The sequence below is a fragment of the Thamnophis elegans genome, chromosome 9 (genome assembly GCF_009769535.1).
Source record: "Thamnophis elegans isolate rThaEle1 chromosome 9, rThaEle1.pri, whole genome shotgun sequence".
NCBI lineage: Eukaryota > Metazoa > Chordata > Lepidosauria > Squamata > Colubridae > Thamnophis > Thamnophis elegans.
In genome coordinates, this window is record NC_045549.1 from 32,784,858 (window position 1) to 32,803,869 (window position 19,012).

Consider the following 19,012-nt stretch of genomic DNA (forward strand, 5'->3'; position numbering starts at 1 on the left):
GCAGAAATGATATTAAGTAGTGATGCCATTTTGAAAAAGCTAAATCTCCCATGAAAATAATAAAATAAATACTGCAAAGTCACAGAATGAAATAGCAACAATTCTTTCAAGCAAATAGTACAACCAAAATTTATTTTGCTAAAAAGTTAGCAGAAGTAAAAGAAAACAAAGACACTATTGTAAACTAGCAATTTAAAGGCAAAGGATCATTTTTGAACAGGTTTTGTCTCTGATCACCACTCATTTCAGAAGACAGATTACCATGAGAAAATTCTCAGATAGATATTTCAATAGATGGACACATTTTGCAAATAAAATTAACAGGTGCTTTGACTGTTACCTCATACCTTGTAATTGTAATGCCATGACCTGAAACAGGTCAACGTACCATACTTAACGAGTAATAAAAACAAGTATACAATATCTCCTATTTTGTGTTATTTTATATTTATGTTACTTAGATAGATGAGCTATCTAACCCATCTAGTTTTAAGGCTTGAATACAGCCTGTCTACTATCTCCACCATTAACTTTGATATGAGGTGTCTTCTGTTTTAAAGTTTCAAAGGAAGCATGTGCTGTCCATGTACTCGTTTCTGTAGAAAAGTATGTGATAACGTTGTGCATAGAGGGATTGTTTTTTTTACCATTAATCAATGCTGAATTAAATTTGATTTAGTTCACGGTGCACCTCACAAATCCTGCACAAAAAACATTTTTCTAAGTATTATTTGTGACTGCATTTGTACAGTTCAGTCTGTACTGTTCTGAAGAAGAATAAATGTTGCCTCTAAAGTGTGTTAGAATAAAAATTATGGTGTGAACGTGGAAATGTGTTGTTATGGCTGCTGCTTTTGGGAGACCAGACTGATCTATTCTTTTTTTTTTTTTTAATATATATTTTATTATGTTTTCATTCTATACAATCACATATTCACTGTGCTTAATCAGGGCATATAACATTGAATAATAAACACGGCCCTCACTTATATAGAAAATGCCCTCTACAATACAAACCCAGTATACCACCTTAGCCTGCCATACACCCTCTTTCAACCCCCCACCTTAGCCTGCCATACACCCTCTCAGACTGATCTATTCTAATGACCTCCTTCTCCACCTCTCTGTCATTCAGCCAGGCATAAAAGGTAGCTGCAAAAGCATGAGAATCATTTTCTACCAGGTTGTTGGATGATGATTGACAGTTCTTTTTGCAGTTACATGCATCCAGAACATGAGCATTTGTTCAGGTACAGCTTGGGCATTTACCAAGTGAACCTGTGACTAAAAAGAGATCTAATCTCAAACTTCTAAAACCTAGCACTACATATTGAATCACAGAGACAATAGAGAGATACATCAAAAGGGTCTCTAATGACTCCTGATTTAAAAGTTATAGGATAGGGATGCTGTTCCTGAACTATCACAGACACATACAGACTACTGAATGAAGAAGAATGTTTTTTTTTAAGGCAGAAAATGATGGATTGTGTTGCTACATATCTTTTTTTCCCCTGATACACCCACTACCACCACCACCCTAAGCTTGCCTTGCAGGAACTCTGGACCTCTTTCCCAGGGTTTTTCTTGCAATGGGGGGCAAGTTAATGTCTGACAGCCATCTCTGACCTTAGCATTGAAAATCCCATTTCCTCACCTATAAATCATCACTCGGGGGGGGGGGGAGGTGGGGCAGGTAGCTCTGGGGAATAAAACTGGGGAAAAGGGAAGATGTGCGTGGATAGAAAGGTTAAATAATTCAACTGTTTATTCTTCTCATCATTCTGGAGCACAGATTTGCATGCCTGAGACTATGAATGCTTTTGCCTTTGTAAGAAACCTCTTCCATTAGCCTTTGTAGCCTTTCCTTACCTTCACCTCTTTCCTCCAGAAAAATATCACTTATTGTGTTTTTCTGCTCCTCCTTCCCAGTCCCACCACAGTCACAAATTATGCATTGTTCAGGGTTAGAAATGTGACAGCCTGGTACATCTTCGCTTCCTGAGCTCATTAATAAAGGGCAACATGCTTTCTGGAAGAAGTGTCAGGAGTCTCCTTAGCAAGCACTGTGTTGAATTGGGAAGCTGAGCCAGGGTAATGTTGCTTCAGTGGCGTGCCTGCAGCTCTCAGCAGTGGCAGAAGAGTTGATTCTTTGTTTGGGAGGAAAAGGGGGGAGAGATGTGGAAGCATTCAGAGCTGGCCCTTCCGTCACCAAAACATTCCGTGAGTTTATGCTATGAGCACTTCTGCTATAATCATGTGGTAATGAATGGCCAGAGTGCTGCTCAGGAAGGAGCTGATGCATTGTACAATTTCCCCCAGCTGCCACCAGAAGAACACCCTCACACAAACATTCCCAAATATGTTGTTCTGAACAACCTTTCTCTGCCTATGCCTAACATAAGGTTTTATTAATTCACAATACCCTGAGTTCCGCCCTCCATCTGTCATCTCACCTGCCACCAGACTGCTGTCCCTTCCATGCAGTTAGCAAAACAGAAATAATAAGAAATCATTTCAGTGGTTCAGTGTCAGATTGGAGGGAGAGAGTGGAAATTATTCCCAAAGCTGCTGGCAAGCACGTTTTTTGTGTAAAGAGGCCTCAAACCACCGGAGAATTCCTGGATTGTCTCAGGCTGCTGTGTGTGATGTCCATCATGCTGTATGAACACCATCTGTTCGGTATTATACTCTCAGTTGCCAGGCTACCTGCTCTGTGCTGTAACACTTGACTGGCTGGCTGAATGTTAGCAGCATTATCCCAGAAGTACTAAGGGGGAGGAGGAGGGGGAGGGAACAGTAGTCATGATTAAGCCATCTGCAAGCACAGGGGAGGGTGGAAACGGGGGGGGGGGGGAGGCAGAGCGCCCAGGGCAGCAATCAGTCACCAATAGGCTGACACAAGCCATCAAGAATTGGGCGCATGATGCCACCTGCTGGTGCATTGGAGAAACATTAGCCAAGTAGATGTTCTCATGCTTCTCTTAATCCAGAGCTACCTGCAGTTTTGATAGATGGGTGGATTTAGAAGGAAAAGTCAAATACACTGGCATCCTTTGTAGTGCATAACCATTTTTAGGTGCTTAAGAAGCTTTTAAAAATACTTAGAGCTTTATGAGCTGCAATAGATGCCTCTCAAGCTCCACTTGAACCTTACAGGGCAAAAGAGAAAATGCCATGTTGAATATGTTTTTAAAAGGCACATCTCTTCCTCTGATTTTCTCTTGCTAATTAAGCTCTAACTTCCTGTTATGCATCTTTGCTGTGTGATCATTGCTATTGGTCAAAGTGCTGATGAACTGGTTTGCTATAAAGATTTATTTCAGTCCCCTCTTAGGAGTTTTCTGGCCAAAGTCTGCAGGTATACATGATATGTTGGTTTGAGATAAGCGACAAGCACTCACAAGGATATTTTTCATAAGGATTACTTTCTTGAATCCTGCATTCAGTCATAACAAGCTTACGCTATTTAAATCTCATTGGAAGTTTAAAAACAGTCTTTTTAAAATCTCATTGGAAGTTTATAAACTAACTTTTACTTAGTTTCTTCTAATCATCATGAAACACTGTGGAATTTTTTTTGAAAGATAACTTACCTAGTAGGATAAGATTTTGCGCTATACCTTTAATTGGAAAAGTATCATAATAATAGCCATTCTCTCAGCGACTTGCTGTGCTGAAGCCCTTTTCATCAACCTTATCTTACCTAGAGATGATTATGATGAGACTATGGAGACTGATTATATACATAGGAAGAAAAACCATCTGATACTGTTTTGCCACATCATCCGCTCCCTCATTCACAATGATTGCACCAATTAATATTAAATTTACTGGACTGACATCCAGAACTTACAAAAGAAAACTGAGCTTTGCTTGCTAGTGATTAGCACTGTTTTTAATCCAACCTCTGTGCCATTCCTCATATATATCCTGCCTGTATTTTATTTTGATTTATTTAAGAGAGAGGGAGAATACTGGAGAAAGTCATGATTAACCTATTTACATTTAATAAATCCAAGGCAGGAAAAACAAATCAAAATTTAGGTAGATATCCAAATTCCTGTATCTGAATCTGAAAGCTGTTGATATATAATTTCAGATTTACCTCTTAATCCCTTTGTCCTGCCTTTTTTAAATTCTGGCCATGTTTCTAGTTTTTTGGACTTTACTCTGCCTGTGCTGAACACTTTATCTGTTATTGTGCTCATCATCACTAACAACTTGTGAAGACTGATTTTATGAGATTATGTATAAGAAATTTTCTTTCCCGTTGATTGACACTTATTGATGTAATTAAAAAAGAGGGAAATTGAGAATATAATGTACTTTGCCTTGTACTGTTCTGCCAATACAGAAAGTGGTTGAAAAATTCACCAAATTTGACACACATTCTGTATTTTGCAAAACTGTTATCAAAGTGGTTAATGCAAGTGTTCACAAATTTTTAAAATCCAAAACATTGCAGCAACCGGTTTTGCTAAAGTTGTTTTTCCATAGCATGCAACTTTTTTAATTACAGAGGTTTTTCCAGTTCCTAACACTTCCAAGTTTAATTCAAAACATTGCACTAAACCTTATACTACCTGGTCTCTTATCTAGTCAAATCTTTTGGAAAGACCCTATTTCATGAGTTTATACCATCAGAGATTTGTGGCAGAAAACATTTTCTATAATGATGTCCAGATTTTATAATTCCTGGGGGACTCTCTCAGGTCTTTTTTGATATCAAACATGGAACTTAATGCAATGGGATACTGAGTGGGATTTAGGTAAATAGTTATTCCAAGTTAGAGGGAGAGCACTAAGTTGTTGACTGACTCTGGCATTGCTCCTTCCGTTTTCTGTTTCCTTCCTTTTTATTCTAATTTTTGCAAAGGAGAATGTTTAATATATTGGTTTTTTTAATGTATTGTATGCCTGCATGTTATCTAACTTATACTTTTATATATTTCATTGTTTAGGACCAGCACACTGTGGCATTGTCTCGATCCACAGGTCCCATGCAGCCCACTGTACCTTCAGGACCCAGTAATGTGGGCACAAATCCTGGTAATGCCAATTTCTTGAGCAACCAACCTCAAGCAGCCATTATGAAGCAGATGCTGATTGAGCAAAGGGCCCAACTCCATATGATGGAGCAGCAGAAGCAACAGTTTCTTCTAAGGGAGCAACGGCAGCAGCAGCAGATCTTGGCAGAACAAGTAATGTATACCATTTTGCTACATATCTTAAATATTAGTCTAAAGAAAAGAATTAGGGGTGTAGCAGTATTCCAATATTTGAGGGGCTGCCACAAGAAGAGGGGGTCAAATTATTCTCCAAAGCACCAGAGGACAGGACAGGAAATCATGGTTGGAAACTAACCAAGGAGAGAAGCAACCTGGAATTGAGGAGAAACTTCCTAACAGTGGGCACTCCATCATTGGAGGTTTTCAAGAAGAGACTGGACAGTCATTTGTTTGAGATGGTTTAGGTTCTCCTGCTTGAGTAGGGGGCTGGACTAGAAGACCTCCAAGGTCCCTTCCAGCTCTGCTCTTTCTATTCTATTCTAATTCTATTCCTTTCCAAAACTGACAACATTGGGGTTCTACAGTACTTTGAATTCTATCTCAAAAGTTATTTTGACACAGGCAGAATTAAAGTACAGGTATTCCTCGACTTACAACAGTTAGTTCAGTGACCATTCAAAGTTACAACAGCACTGAAAAAGTGACTTAAGACCGTTTTTCACATACCGTTGCAGCATTCCCATGGTCATGTGATCAAAATTCAGACACTTGGCAACTGGCTCATATTTATGACGGTTACAGTATCCTGGGGTCATGTGATCATCTTTGACAAGCAAAGTCAATGAGGAAGACAGATTCACTTAACAACCGTGTTACTAATATAAAAACTGCAGTGATTCACTTAACAGCTGTAGCAAGAAAGTTCGTAAAATGGGGCAAAATTCACTTAACAAATATTTCACTTAGCAACATAAGTGTTGGGCTCAATTGTCGTAAGTTAAGAATTGCCTGTAGTTCTATGTTTTCCTAGGATCACATGGCTGCTGTTTGCAATTGCTTCTTTTTATATTCAGATCTAAATACAGATTCATACTTCTTTGAAGCGCTTTTGAGAAATCAGATCAGAAACATAACATTCTTAAAATGGCAGTGCCTTGATTCCAATAGTTGTGACTATAATGTCCTGTATTTTTCAGAGTATAAGACACCCGCCCCAAATAAAAGTGGGTGGAAATGTCTGTGCCCAGTGCATTTGAAAACAGCTCTAAAACTTCTGCCACAGCCCTAGTGAGTAAAACAGCTGAGGTGCGGCAGTCTGCTGTACCGTGCCTATCAACTGGGTTTCAAACAAAGGAAATATAGGACAGACTAGCACAGGGGCAAGTGTGCGGGGCTACCGGTTCACCCAAACTGGTCTGTACCGGCTGAATCTCACCCCTGTCCACAAGTCATAATGCAGCCATAGTTTGCCACCTCTGGTTTAAAGTAATAGAGTCCAAAGAAGAAGGATGGAAAACTTTAAATCAATATTTTCATATAAGAAAAAACACTTTCAGTGCCAGTTTGTTTAATGTATCTACATTCAATTGCATTAATATATTCAAATTCCCTGGAGGTTGGGGGCATTGCAAGACATTGCTTGATATATTGTACACCAACAGGAACCACTTGCTCTAAAAGAAAAATTACAATCATTAATAAGCAAATATTCAGTACAGCAATTGAATATAGATACGTTTTGAAATCTGTCAAAGTACTTTTCATACAGCTTATAAAGTGTGCCTCTAAATGTAGTTATGAGTTGTTTTGCCAAATGTCAGGGCAGTGATCCCTTGTCCTGGCAATTGATTCTTTTGGATCCGGAGACAATAAACACACCAGTAAACAAAGGAATTTTAAGCTTAATTATTAGTTAAAATAAACAGATTGAAAAGAATGTGTCAGGCACAAAAGGTCAGGACCAAATATGAAATTGTAGCACGTAAAATGTAATCAAGACTATGCACAAGAATCTAGTCAACTAACTGTCAGCACTTAATTGGCACTAGCTAGGGGTTTAAAGGAGGTGTGGATTTGGATCATTTGTAGCAACGTAAGGATTCTAAGCTGATGACATGTTTAACTCTGCCCCCCAACTGTGCCTGCTCTTCTCCTACTACAGCATAACATAAAAAGGATACATACAAGCAAGATAACAGCTTGTTATAAGCTGCCAGGAGCTGCTTAATAATGATAGCAGAGATACCCCCATGGGTGGCTGGTTTGCAGCCAGCATACAAAATAGAATATTGGAATAGAATTAAACCCTTTGATCTATGCAAGGCCATCTACTGCTCACTCACTCCACATAAGCACTTATCTTTGGAGAGTCCTTTCTAGTAAAGGAACAGTATCAGTGCTCTGCTATTGGCTGTCGTAGCAACCCAATGGGCAACTTTCCCTTCTTAATCCCTTTTCTTTTGCTTTTTTAGCATTTACAGCAACAGTCACATTTGCCTCGGCAGCACTTTCAGCAACAGCAGCGAAATCCTTATCCAGTCCAACCAGTCACTCAGTTTCCAGGTGAGAGCTAAATACTTTTTGGGTTCAGAAGCTGCTTATCCCTCTTTGATGTTTACATGCTTATCTATCTCTGTAACGATTATCTATGTAAAAAAGGCACTACTTTGTTATTTTAGAAAGGCATCTTCAGGAGGAACAATCTTATCTAACACAAGTAGGCAGTAGCTACTAAGACTTTGCAGCAACCTGGATAGAATGGATACGCACCACATCTATTTGTGATTTCTTTACTCCTTTCTAGGCTCACATGGCTATTATTATCCAGGAAAAGATATCTTTGACTTAAGGAGTTGCTGACAAGTATAACAAGCATATCTGGATGTGCTCTGATCCCCATTGCCCTTTGAATCCAGGTCACCATACAAACCTAGATGCTGCTTCTTTCCTTCTTTTCTCTTCACTGTCAACAAGCACAAAAATTACTTTAAAAAAATCTGAATTACAAGATTGGTTACAAAAATTATTTGCTGAAAAAATACAAACAATTCTGATTAGTGGAGTGATCCTCTTAGATATTCTGCATATTGCATTAGAAATTTAACCATCTTGTAGTGCCAGATGGCAGGAAGAGACAGAAACAAGCAAGCATATTCACAACATGTAGTCTGTCCTACTTCAATCTGCAAGCCATTAATGAGAGTGGAGACAGTCAGTTGATGTAGCAGTTAAGGCATTGTGCTAGAAATTGGATGCCTGGGTTCTAGTCTTGCCTTAGGCAATGAATCCAACTGGAATACCTTGGGCCAGTCACACTCTGTCTGCCCCAGGAAGAAGGCAATGGCAAACTACTTTGGAAAAATCTTGCCAAAATACTGTAAGGGCTAGTCCAGACATTTTCCAAGTCAGGGCAGATTTCAAATGTAAATCGATCCCTTCCCATTCAAAGCAGAAAATAGAGATGCAGTTGAGAGAATTTCTGGATTTATGGTGGTGTAATTGTTTGTTTACAGTATTATAAACTCCCCCAATCTCAAAGATAAGGAATAAAATGTGATGTCAAACAGAAAGTATAGAACAAAACTAAATAAAAATAATTAAAGTAACAAGATGGCTAAACAGACTAAGATAGATATCCACAGATCAGATCAGCTGAGGCTAAAGATTCCTTGGAATAATGATTTCAATTGTTTAGGAAATGCTAGGAATATATGGGAGAATATACAGTATTTCTGGTTGAAGGGTATCCCGGACAATGGGGGAACTTTGGATGTTGGATGAAGCCTGATTAAAAAAGATTTCCAAGGGAAATTTAATAGCAGAAAAGTTCTTCTCCCCCCCACACCTTTCAAAATATTTAAATATAGTAAATGTGCTTCAATCAGAGTATTGACTAAGGATGGCTGGTTCTGAAGCGTAAATACCCTGAAAGACGACTAATGTTTAAGAGCTTTGTAAGTCAGTTGTACAAACTCCAGCCTCACCCTATATAACCCTGATTAGCAAAACACTGTCAGGAGAATGTCAGTGCAGTCAGAAAAATGGGGGAAATGCTGACAATGCTTAATATCTTTACACAAATGCTGCAGTTTACTTACTTGCATTAGATGCCCAGACTCGAGTACAAAATGGCAATAGCCACCTGATGATGTCATTTTGGAAATATAACAGTTGTGGAAACTACAAGTCCTATATGCAAAGCTTTTTCTCTTGTCCAGCTTCCTGCTCTGTATGAAAACAACATTTAGGAGTTTAGAAATGCTATTAAAACAGTTGATTTTATGTACATTTAATATAATACTATTTTTTCCTTAATGACTGCCCCCCTATAGCTCAAAGCAAGTGTTTTTATTGCATGCAATATTTTTACAACCTCTAGCTTATTTACAAGATAAAAATGTTGTAACCCTCTGTTAATTACAAAAGAAACGTTTAATCTAATGGCATTTTCCAGAATATATAATTTGTTGTAGTCTTCTAGCCCTGTTTTATATAAGGGTTAGGGTTAGGGTTAGGCCAACTTGACATCACTCATGCCCATGGCCACTCAGACACATTCCCTCAATCGAGCCATGCCCACAGGAAAAGGTAGGAAAGTTTTTAGGATTTTTCCCTAGCTACCCCCGCCTTCCCTTCACTAGTCACCCCCATTTCCCCGTTTCCTCCCACACCACTACCTCTTCGGTTGCTTACTTTCCACGGCAGCTAGTCCAGTCTGGAAGGCAAGCTGACTGGAGTTTTCGGAGGATTCCAGCCATCCACCACTACTGGGAAGCGGCTGGCTGGCAAGGAAGCCTCCCAGCCGCCGCCTCTTTGCATACCAGCTCTCAAAGAGTCATTGGCTGGCCACAGGCACTGAAAAATCCTCTGGTTGGCAAAAAATCAGCTGGCGTCGGCCCCAACTTCTTCGCACATGTGCATCCCATTGCCTTGCAAGTCCGTTTTTTCACCAACCAGAGGATTTTTCAGCGGCCTGCAGCCAGCCACCGGCTTTTTTGAGAGCCGGTATGCAAAGAGGCGGCGCAAGCAAGAGGCGACCAGATGGCAGGGTGAGCAACCGGCGACAGGGGTACTGGTTCAGGGGCGTAGCCAGCTGGCCATCGCTACCGGTTTGCCAAACCGGGCAAAATTTCTGCCATTGGTTCTGGAGAACCGATGCAAACCAGCTGAATACCACCTTGACATAGATGTGGTTGGTTTCTTTTTAAATCAGATCTTGCCCAGTCTCTCTCTCTCTCTCTCCCCAGCCAACCTCACAGAGTTGTTGTGAAGGAAAAAGGAAAGAGGGAGTACAATATATATGCTATCTTTTTAAACAAAAGACAGGGTATTAATTAAGACAGAGGTCTCCAACCTTGGCAACTTTAAGCCTGGCTTTGCTTTGCTGGCTGGGGAATTCTGGGAGTTGAAGTCTGCCAGAATTAAAGTTGCCAAGGTTGGAGACCCCTAAACTAAGAAATATATGTTATACATATATGTGCTGCATAGTCTTTTTATTGTAGCGAAAATATAGCAAGGAAATTTCACTTTCTTATATTATATTCAGAAACAGACTGAACTCTTGGCACAGTCAAAATTCATATAACTATTTTTAAATAAGAGAGTATAAACGTAAGGGCATATTTGTTTTCCAGAAAGCAGTCGTGCCTCCCAGACAGCTCTGCCTCTGCATCCCTTTTCATCGGGAAGAGGCTAGAATTTAATAAGGGAAGGTTTTTCTGATCCCTCAACATTGGTTCAAGGTGGAGTAAAATGTGCTTACAGTATTGATTTGTCAATACACCATCTCTGTGTAAAATATAGGGTGGGGGTGAAGCATTTTTTCTCTTTTCTGCAGACATAACTAGAAACAATGCTGTAAAAGATCCATTCACATATGACTCCTAAACAATAACAAATTGATTAACCTCTCAGCAATTGGCACAGTTTTCATTTTAAAAGATAATGGGAATAGTTAAAAGAGTTTCTTGGGTAGTTAGTTAATGGTCAAAATCATTGTTTACTTGTTCAATTCTTCGTTTTTAAATAGATCTCTAATGAATGCTTGGGTAATGGTAGTCCCGTGTAATCATGACCTTCAGCATCTGTCAGGCTGCTAAATAATGTAAAATCTGAACCAGGCGCTTAACCTCTGCTTCTTTGAAAACAGAGAAAACATTTATCCTCAAAACTTTAAACAAGATTGTAATATGATGATATAGAACAACAGCTGCGCTGCACTTCAGATGTGAAGGTCAAATGGTGCTTCTGAGTATCCAGGGTACAAGTATAGAATAACCTGCCATGGGTACATACTGTATCTGTGCACTAAAGCCTTTTTTGCCTTCTATCCCACAGCCCTAAACGTTTAGTTACTGTAAAATCACCACATATTATTCTGTTCTCCATCTGTAGCAACTGTATCTATCTATCTATCTATCTATCTATCTATCTATCTATCTATCTATCTATCTATCTATCTATCTATCTATCTATCCTGTTTCCCCGGAAATAAGACCTCTTCGGATAATAAGCCCAATCGAGCTTTTGAGCGCATGCACTAAAATAAGCTATCCCCCCCAAAAGTAAGCCCTCCCTGAAAATATTGTAACACAGCAGCAGCCATGCAGTAACCACGTTCGCCACCTCCTGCATCTCAAAAATAAGAAGACTGAAAATAAGACCAAGTGCTTATTTCGGGGGTCAAAAGAAAATAAGAAAATAAGATTTTTTTCATATATGTGTGTGTGTGTGTGTATGTATGTATGTATGTATGTATGTATGTATGTATGTATATATATGAATGAATGAAAAAATCCACCTCTGTAACTTGATTGTGTTTCTACTAGATAAAGAAATTATCTGCTATGTAAAAGTCATATTACTACCTTCTAACATGGCTGTAAAAGTGACTTTCTTGGTAGCATTTTCTAGAGACATGTAACCTTGTTTGTAAGCTAAGTGAAATGTTCTTCTAACATGATGTTCTGGTCAGTCAGAATTTTGCAAGTCAGAACTTACAACACAGCTTAGAAGGTATTCATATATGTAAAAGGTCTGAATATTTATATAAAAATGTCTTGCATATATTTTGCAAAAATATTTTGCCAACTTCTTCCAGCTGCCTGAATCATTTCTGCAAATTTTTTCAGAAGACTGAAGTTCACTCTAACTTTTTTTCCTTCTGCTTCTTTAGGTTCTCCACAAGATATAGGTGCAGTAAGAAATCAGACTGTCCTTCAGAGCATGAGGACTTCCCAAATGATACCTCAGAATGCTAGCATGATGTCTTTGGGGGCCTCTCAGAACACTGCAGCAATCTCTGCAACAGGTAGTCAGCCTGAGATGGGAATGACTCCTTACAGCAGCTCAATGACTGGCCAGCCAGGAATGTACAACATGAACTCTGGAATGAGCCAAATGTTGCAGCACCCAAACCAAAATAATATAAATATAACACACAATCCAAGTCAGGGGCCAAGGCAGCCCAGTTCAACACAAGGAGTTGGCATAGTCAGCAGCTTTGGTCCAAATGTTTTAGTAAACTCTACTGTAGCTCAACAACATCAGCAAATGAAAGGACCTGTGGGACAAGTTATGACCAGAACACAAGCCCCCAGACTTCAAAATATGATGGGGTCAGTCGCACAAGGAACAGCAAACTGGCAGGCAAGAGGACTGCAAGGTATTCCTGGAAGGACTAGCAATGAAATTGGATCTTTCAATAATGGATCTGCTTACTCAATGCAATCAAGTCAGCAAAGGCTGCCTAAGCAACATTTTCCTCAAAGTATTGGTCAATCTATTATGGACACAAATGGAGCAGTTCGGTCACTGAACTCAGGTGTAGGGAGACAGATGTTGCAACAACTCCCTGGACAACAAGGAACCAATAACCAATCCAGATCAATGGTTATGGCTACAATAAGTCAGGCAGTTTCTTCTCTAACTGGTTTTAATCAGTCTTCTGCACAACAAATACCAGGAAGTAGCTTCAGTCAGAACAGCCAAGGTCAGATCTACGAGAGGAATCCCACTCAAGACATATCTTATAGCTATAGCAGTGAAGGAACTGGAGGCTCCTTTCCAAATATAACTGAAAGCACCGATCTTGTAGATTCCATCATTAAAAGTGGTCCAGGAGATGAATGGATACAAGAACTTGATGAACTGTTTGGAAATCCATAGCACATGGAGACGTTCAGTTCCAATATTTATGGGGTCAAAAAAGGAAAGCAGGATGATGTCCATCCTTGTTTCTTTGTTTTGTTTTTAAAGCTGTGCAAAGCTAGCTGATCTGTGAAGGCATAGATGGAATTTGAAGCAATGACAAAAAGTCCTTGCCAACTTCCCACAGCAGTCTCCTATCTGCTGCAGGTCAGAATGAGAGAGAGAAAGAGAGATTGAGAGAGAAAGAGAGAGAGAGAGAGAGAGAAGCTCAAAAAGTGCTGCTTTCTGCCTATGGGTCACAGAAAGTGGCAGGCAGTTTCCATGTGCCAAAGCACTGGCTGTCCTCTAACAATGCACTTTCTATGCAGTTCTCTAAGAGCTGTTGTAGTTTTCAGGATACAGAACAGGCAGCTTCTGAGATAAAGCAGGAGAGTCAAAGCTAGGCGACTGCACAAGTGACAAACACAAAGACCTTAACTCTGAATTTAATAAATACCAAGCTTTTCCATGCAATGTGTGTAATCTGATAGAGAACTACGTAAAGGTTGTTTGAATGTGGTAATGACAATGATACCAGCACTGAACAAGTTCAGTCAGTGCCCTATCAATGCTTCTTAAGGTGCATGATGTATTCTAGTGAAAGAGTTCATCTTTTCTCTATTGTCCATTTCCTGCATAATCAAGTGATTCCTGACTTTAACTATGAGGAAAAACACAGCGTAGGACAAGCAAGATTGTATAATAATTGTATTACTCACTGGCTGCCTCCAAAGATAGTGATGCAATACAAAAGCAATTGAAAAAAGGGAGATAGGTCTAAGGAAATGAAAACATTGATATTGAGTGTGTTCCAGAGGTGGTATTCAGCCAGTTCTCTCCAGTTCAGGTGAACCGGTAACGGTGGCTGTGGGAGTCTCCACCCACCCACCCCGACATAATGCGTGAGCAGTGCACATGCACAGAAGGCGGCACACATGTGCAGACACGGTGCATGTGAGTGAAGCAAGCGCGTGCGTGCTCATATTTACGAACCAATAGGGAAGGTGACTGAATCCCACCTTTGGTGTGTTCTTTTTATGAACATACAGGATCAAGTGAAGTTGGGCTATACAAACTTTTGGCTTGATCTTCCAAAGATGTCAGGAGAATCAAGGAACAACTGCTCTAAAGATCACACAGAGAGGGGCCAATAACTGTATTGGCTGCCATATACAGTACATTGAACACCCCTATCGAAGCACCCTGGACAGATTGAGAGTGAGTTTATGGTCTATGTTCTTCAAACACATGTCCTCCTTTTTACACGTCCTATTTTCTGCAAGCCCTAAGCTCTTTAAAATGACTAAGCTGATCAATGAAAAGCAAATTTAAAAAAATAAAAATCCATTGATGTAATTTTTAGTAGCAGTTGTATATAAGCATATGGCATTGCAAATATTTTTTCATAGAGTTGTGCAATTTGAAGTACTAGAATTTAACTGCAAGTCTTTTAGGTCCTTTTAAGAGTTTAGATTGGCATTATTTGTAACATTGGAAATTAAATGTGTGACCACCTATCTGTATGTTGAACATGGGGTTCATGTTAAATACATCCACATCCAGAGCATTCTCAGGGTCTGTTTTATATGTTTTTTCTTACATACAGTTTTCCATCTAAGCTCATTGTTTTAGAGATAATATTTTTGGTAGAATAGCAGCAGACAGTGAGGAGACTATTTCTGCAGCCATTCATTCTCTGGTTCATGACATTCTCTGATTGTATCTCTTACACACTTTTCCAGGATAAGATTACCATGAATATTGGAAGAAATGTTTTAAAAGCATGTAGAGAAGCACTGAACACCTCATTTATCCATAATTTTCTTCCTCTAGAAACAGCTTTTCCTGAAATATGAAGGAGTGGGCAGGGTTTTAGTTACGTGTTATACTTAAAGTATTTTTAGCCCATCAAACACTTTGGGTTTGGCTATAAGATTTAAATGGCATGGGAGTAAAATTCCTATATACAGTCTGCCGTATATCCTACTGAAATTATTGGCAGATTTTTTTTTGCTGACTCTCATGAGAGTTAACTTCTTGTCAGTACTAAAATATACATTGACCAATGCATTTCCACGTTGGTAGATTTGACATTTGGCCTAAAAATTGTGTCCTTATAAAAAATAAATTTTATCATGCACTCTGCACAGTGTGCCAAATTGATCATAGCACATACATAGGAGTGCATGCAAAGATCCAAAGAAGTTTTAATCCACTCATGTATCAAATGTATTTAATACAACTCGACCACATTCAGATGAAAAAGAAAAGAAATTAGTGTTAGTGTGCTACAGCAGTCAGATGAAGCTTAAAAATGTGACCAGTTAAATATGCAAAAATTAGGAAAGAAGTCAAGTGAATGTTTTATCATCTCCCTCAAAAAAAAAACATTATTCTTTACTGGAAATATTGATAAGAGAGGATTTATGGGGCAATCCTATGTATGTTTATTCAGAAATAGGTTCCATTGTCTTTGAACTAAACCCAGGTAAGGGGCTATAGAATTTCAACATTAAAACATGAGTTTCATCTACACAAATTCCAGTAAGTTCCTTTTTATTAGAATAATAGAGAAATTAACTTTGTGTTTGATAATGCATTCATAGAAAGTTTATTATATTTGTAAATTTTCCTCAAAGTCCTTTAAACTGGGACCAAGTAATAAAAAATACTGTTTAATATTGGGGGAGGGCTCTTTTTAACTATGGTGCTGGTGTACATGAAATGTTTTTTTTTTTAAAAAAACTTGTAAATATGTTTTTACAATCTGCTGATATCACTGGGTCTAGTCTGTAAAATAGAAGCATATAAATAAATATTGTATTATATTGTGCTATATATATAGATGTATATAAATATATATACATGCACACACAACATGCAAACACAGACATATGTATGTAATATGTTTGTTTAAAATAGAATTTTATTTCATTTTCATTTATCTATATTGCAGTGATAACTGCACTTCAGATGTCCTGTTACCAGTTTGTACTGTATCCTAGCCAGCAACCTGTTCCATTTTATTCAAACTTTTTCTAATTTACTTTTTTTTTCACTTTTCACATTAAATGTTGCTTATTTCATTTTGATAATTGTACGAACTCTTAAAATGTAGAAATGAACTAATAACATATCAATTTTAAGGAAAAAAATAAAAGATTGTTACCTGAATCAGCTCAGTTCTGTAACACAATTCTTTATTCTTGAAGTACAATATGTGGCAGAACCAGTGGTGGGTTCCGGATCCCGTCGCAACCAGCACGCTGCGACGGGGCTGGGCATCCACCACATGCATGCGTACTGCGCACCCACTGCCCACGACGCTCCAGCTGCTCGGCGGAACATTGCGCAGGCGCCATACATATGCTGCCTGCACGTGCACAAATGGCCCAGTTGGGTCAAATACAGGTAAGGAATGTGGGTGGGCGAGCCCTCCGAAGCATCATACCGTAATGGTGCCTGCTGCTCCCAGCCGGAACCCACCACTGGGCAGAACTGAGCCAGCCTTCACTACTCCACACAAAAGCTGAAGGCAGAACTGGATATGGATGGAACTCAGATGGGCAGCCACCAAAAAAATCAGGGTTTTGTCTAGAAACCCTGGGGAATTAGAAAATCTGGGGGAAAAAACAATCACTACAAACTATTTTTTCATATTACCAGGAAAACTGCACAAAAGTGTAGAAATGGTGGAGTCATGCTCAAAATGAGGACGTCGTTAATTATTAAATTTTATATTATGATAGGACTATCATAATATCTATCAGCTGGATCTGTTAATATAGGTAGCCCTAGACTTAACAACATTTCATTTAGTGATGTTTGAAGTTACAACGGCAGTGAAAAAAGTGACTTATGACCATTTTTCACAGTTGCAGCATCCCCATGGTCATGTGATTAAAATTTAGACGCTTGGCAATTAACTCATATTTATGATGTTTGCAGGGTCCCTGGATCATGTGATCACTGTTTGTGACCTACTGACAAGCAAAGTCAGAGGGGAAACCAGCTTCACTTGAAAACTGTGTCACTAACTTAACACCTGCAGTGATTAACGTAACATCTGTGTCAAGAAAGGTTGTTAAATGGGGCAAAACTCACTTAACAAATGTTTCACCTAACAACAGAAATTTTGGGCTCAATGGTTGTCATAAGTCAAGGAGTACCTGTATTGGAGCAAAGGCTGAATTCCTTTGATCCAATAAAATATTAAAACTTAATGGGAAATAGCTTTATAAAGAGATACTGGCTGTACCCCACTAATTAGCAATAGCTGTCCAGCATTTCAGGCAAATCTTTATCCATGATTGGTTGCATGCAAAGAATGTTGCACATAAAAATTCAAGGTCAAGTTGTATGTTCAAATGAATCCCTAAGTGATTCATTCATTCTATGCTTCAATGAGTCTCTAAGTGCCACTCCAGAGTGGGAGCAAGAGTCTAGAGAGATAATTGAATAAATATGATAGGCACTAAGTGGTATCAAAAGCATTACTGGCCAGAGTAGGAGTTGCCTGTCTATTGTTTATGTTGGGCAGGATGGGTCCTTTTACCTTACAGATAGGAGGAGATGTGAAAGTTGGTGGCGTAAGGAGGAAAAGAGCTGGGAAAGGCATTGCATTGGTGTCAGGCATGTGGCAGTTTGATTGGAGACCGGATTGGCTTGATTGTGGTGGCTTATATCACCAAAACCTAGTTGAACATGAGGGTTCTTATTCTGAATGTGCTCAACTGGGTTTCAAGTGCAGCACTAGCTGTGGCTCAGGAACAGGATTGGGGGCATGGATTGAAAATCAAGACTCCGAAAGTCTCTCGAATATTGTTCTCTGTTGTTGGTTGTTTCAAAATCAACCAAATAATCATCCATGTGATTCCAGCCATCATATGAATGGGCTCCATATGGTGTGTCATATGGTCATTGGCTTTTGCTTTCAACTCTTCTGAACTTTTGTACACAATGCACAGCATAACCTTTCTTCAGCTGAGCTCAGCTGTGGGAACCCACTAACTGCTTCAAACCTTTATCAATTGATGATTTTTCTCCATCTGAATTTTCTACTTGACATCATCGTTTCTTAAAATGCTTCTTGCATTTTGGTATTTCTATCACTACCATAAGGTAGTCATTAATAGCAGCTCTTAAGACATATCCAGTTAGAGTCACCTCTCATTTTCCTCCAACAGCGCTCTAGGCATCTCTTTGTCCTTTTAAAACCTGTAGTTTCTCCATGAACTACATGGAGTGTTGGGAACAATGGATCAAGAGACTGTACAGGCATGATCCTGTCCAAAGCCTTTGGTTCCAGGACATAACTAGAGCTTTGGCAGCATCACACACCAAAGCCCCTACAATATCCCCCATTCTCTCTGGAACCTATTTGAGTCCATCAGTCATTGGGGATGGACCACTTTAATGGGACTGGACTTCCTGTGAAGCGGGGGTGGCATAAGAGAATCTCAGGGACACCTAACATGAGTTGACCATGACAGGAGGATTAACAAGAGATCCCTGACCCAGATAATATTGCCATTGCTCCAACAAGAAGATCATGTCTGGCAAGTGATCACTGTTCCAAGTCAAACCCAAGATGATCTGGGATAGACCCATGGTGGCCATAAATTCCTTGGCTACTTCCAAGATCAAACGCAGGTATGGCAGGTTGAAGTCCCCCTGGACAATAAGCCTTGGGAACTCCACTGCCAGCCCTAAGATGGCTTCCAGCAGCTCAGGCAGAGAGTTGCCACATAGCAGGGAGGCTGGTGCAGTAGCACCAATTGATCCAGGGAGCGTAGCTTCAGAAATAGGCTCTC

The 19,012-nt window shown here is 39.4% G+C and overlaps 1 protein-coding gene across 1 annotated transcript in view; it reads left to right on the forward strand.

Annotated features, from left to right (window-relative positions):
- The window catches only part of MAML3 (mastermind like transcriptional coactivator 3), a 353,622-nt gene extending 337,320 nt beyond the window's left edge, over nucleotides 1-16,302 (forward strand). The window contains exons 3-5 of the mRNA XM_032224582.1: nucleotides 4,965-5,204; nucleotides 7,484-7,574; nucleotides 12,187-16,302. Coding sequence (XP_032080473.1) covers nucleotides 4,965-5,204; nucleotides 7,484-7,574; nucleotides 12,187-13,178 — 1,323 coding nt within the window. The 3' untranslated portion in view covers nucleotides 13,179-16,302. The remainder of the gene's footprint in view (nucleotides 1-4,964; nucleotides 5,205-7,483; nucleotides 7,575-12,186) is intronic.
- Nucleotides 16,303-19,012: the final 2,710 nt, after the last annotated feature.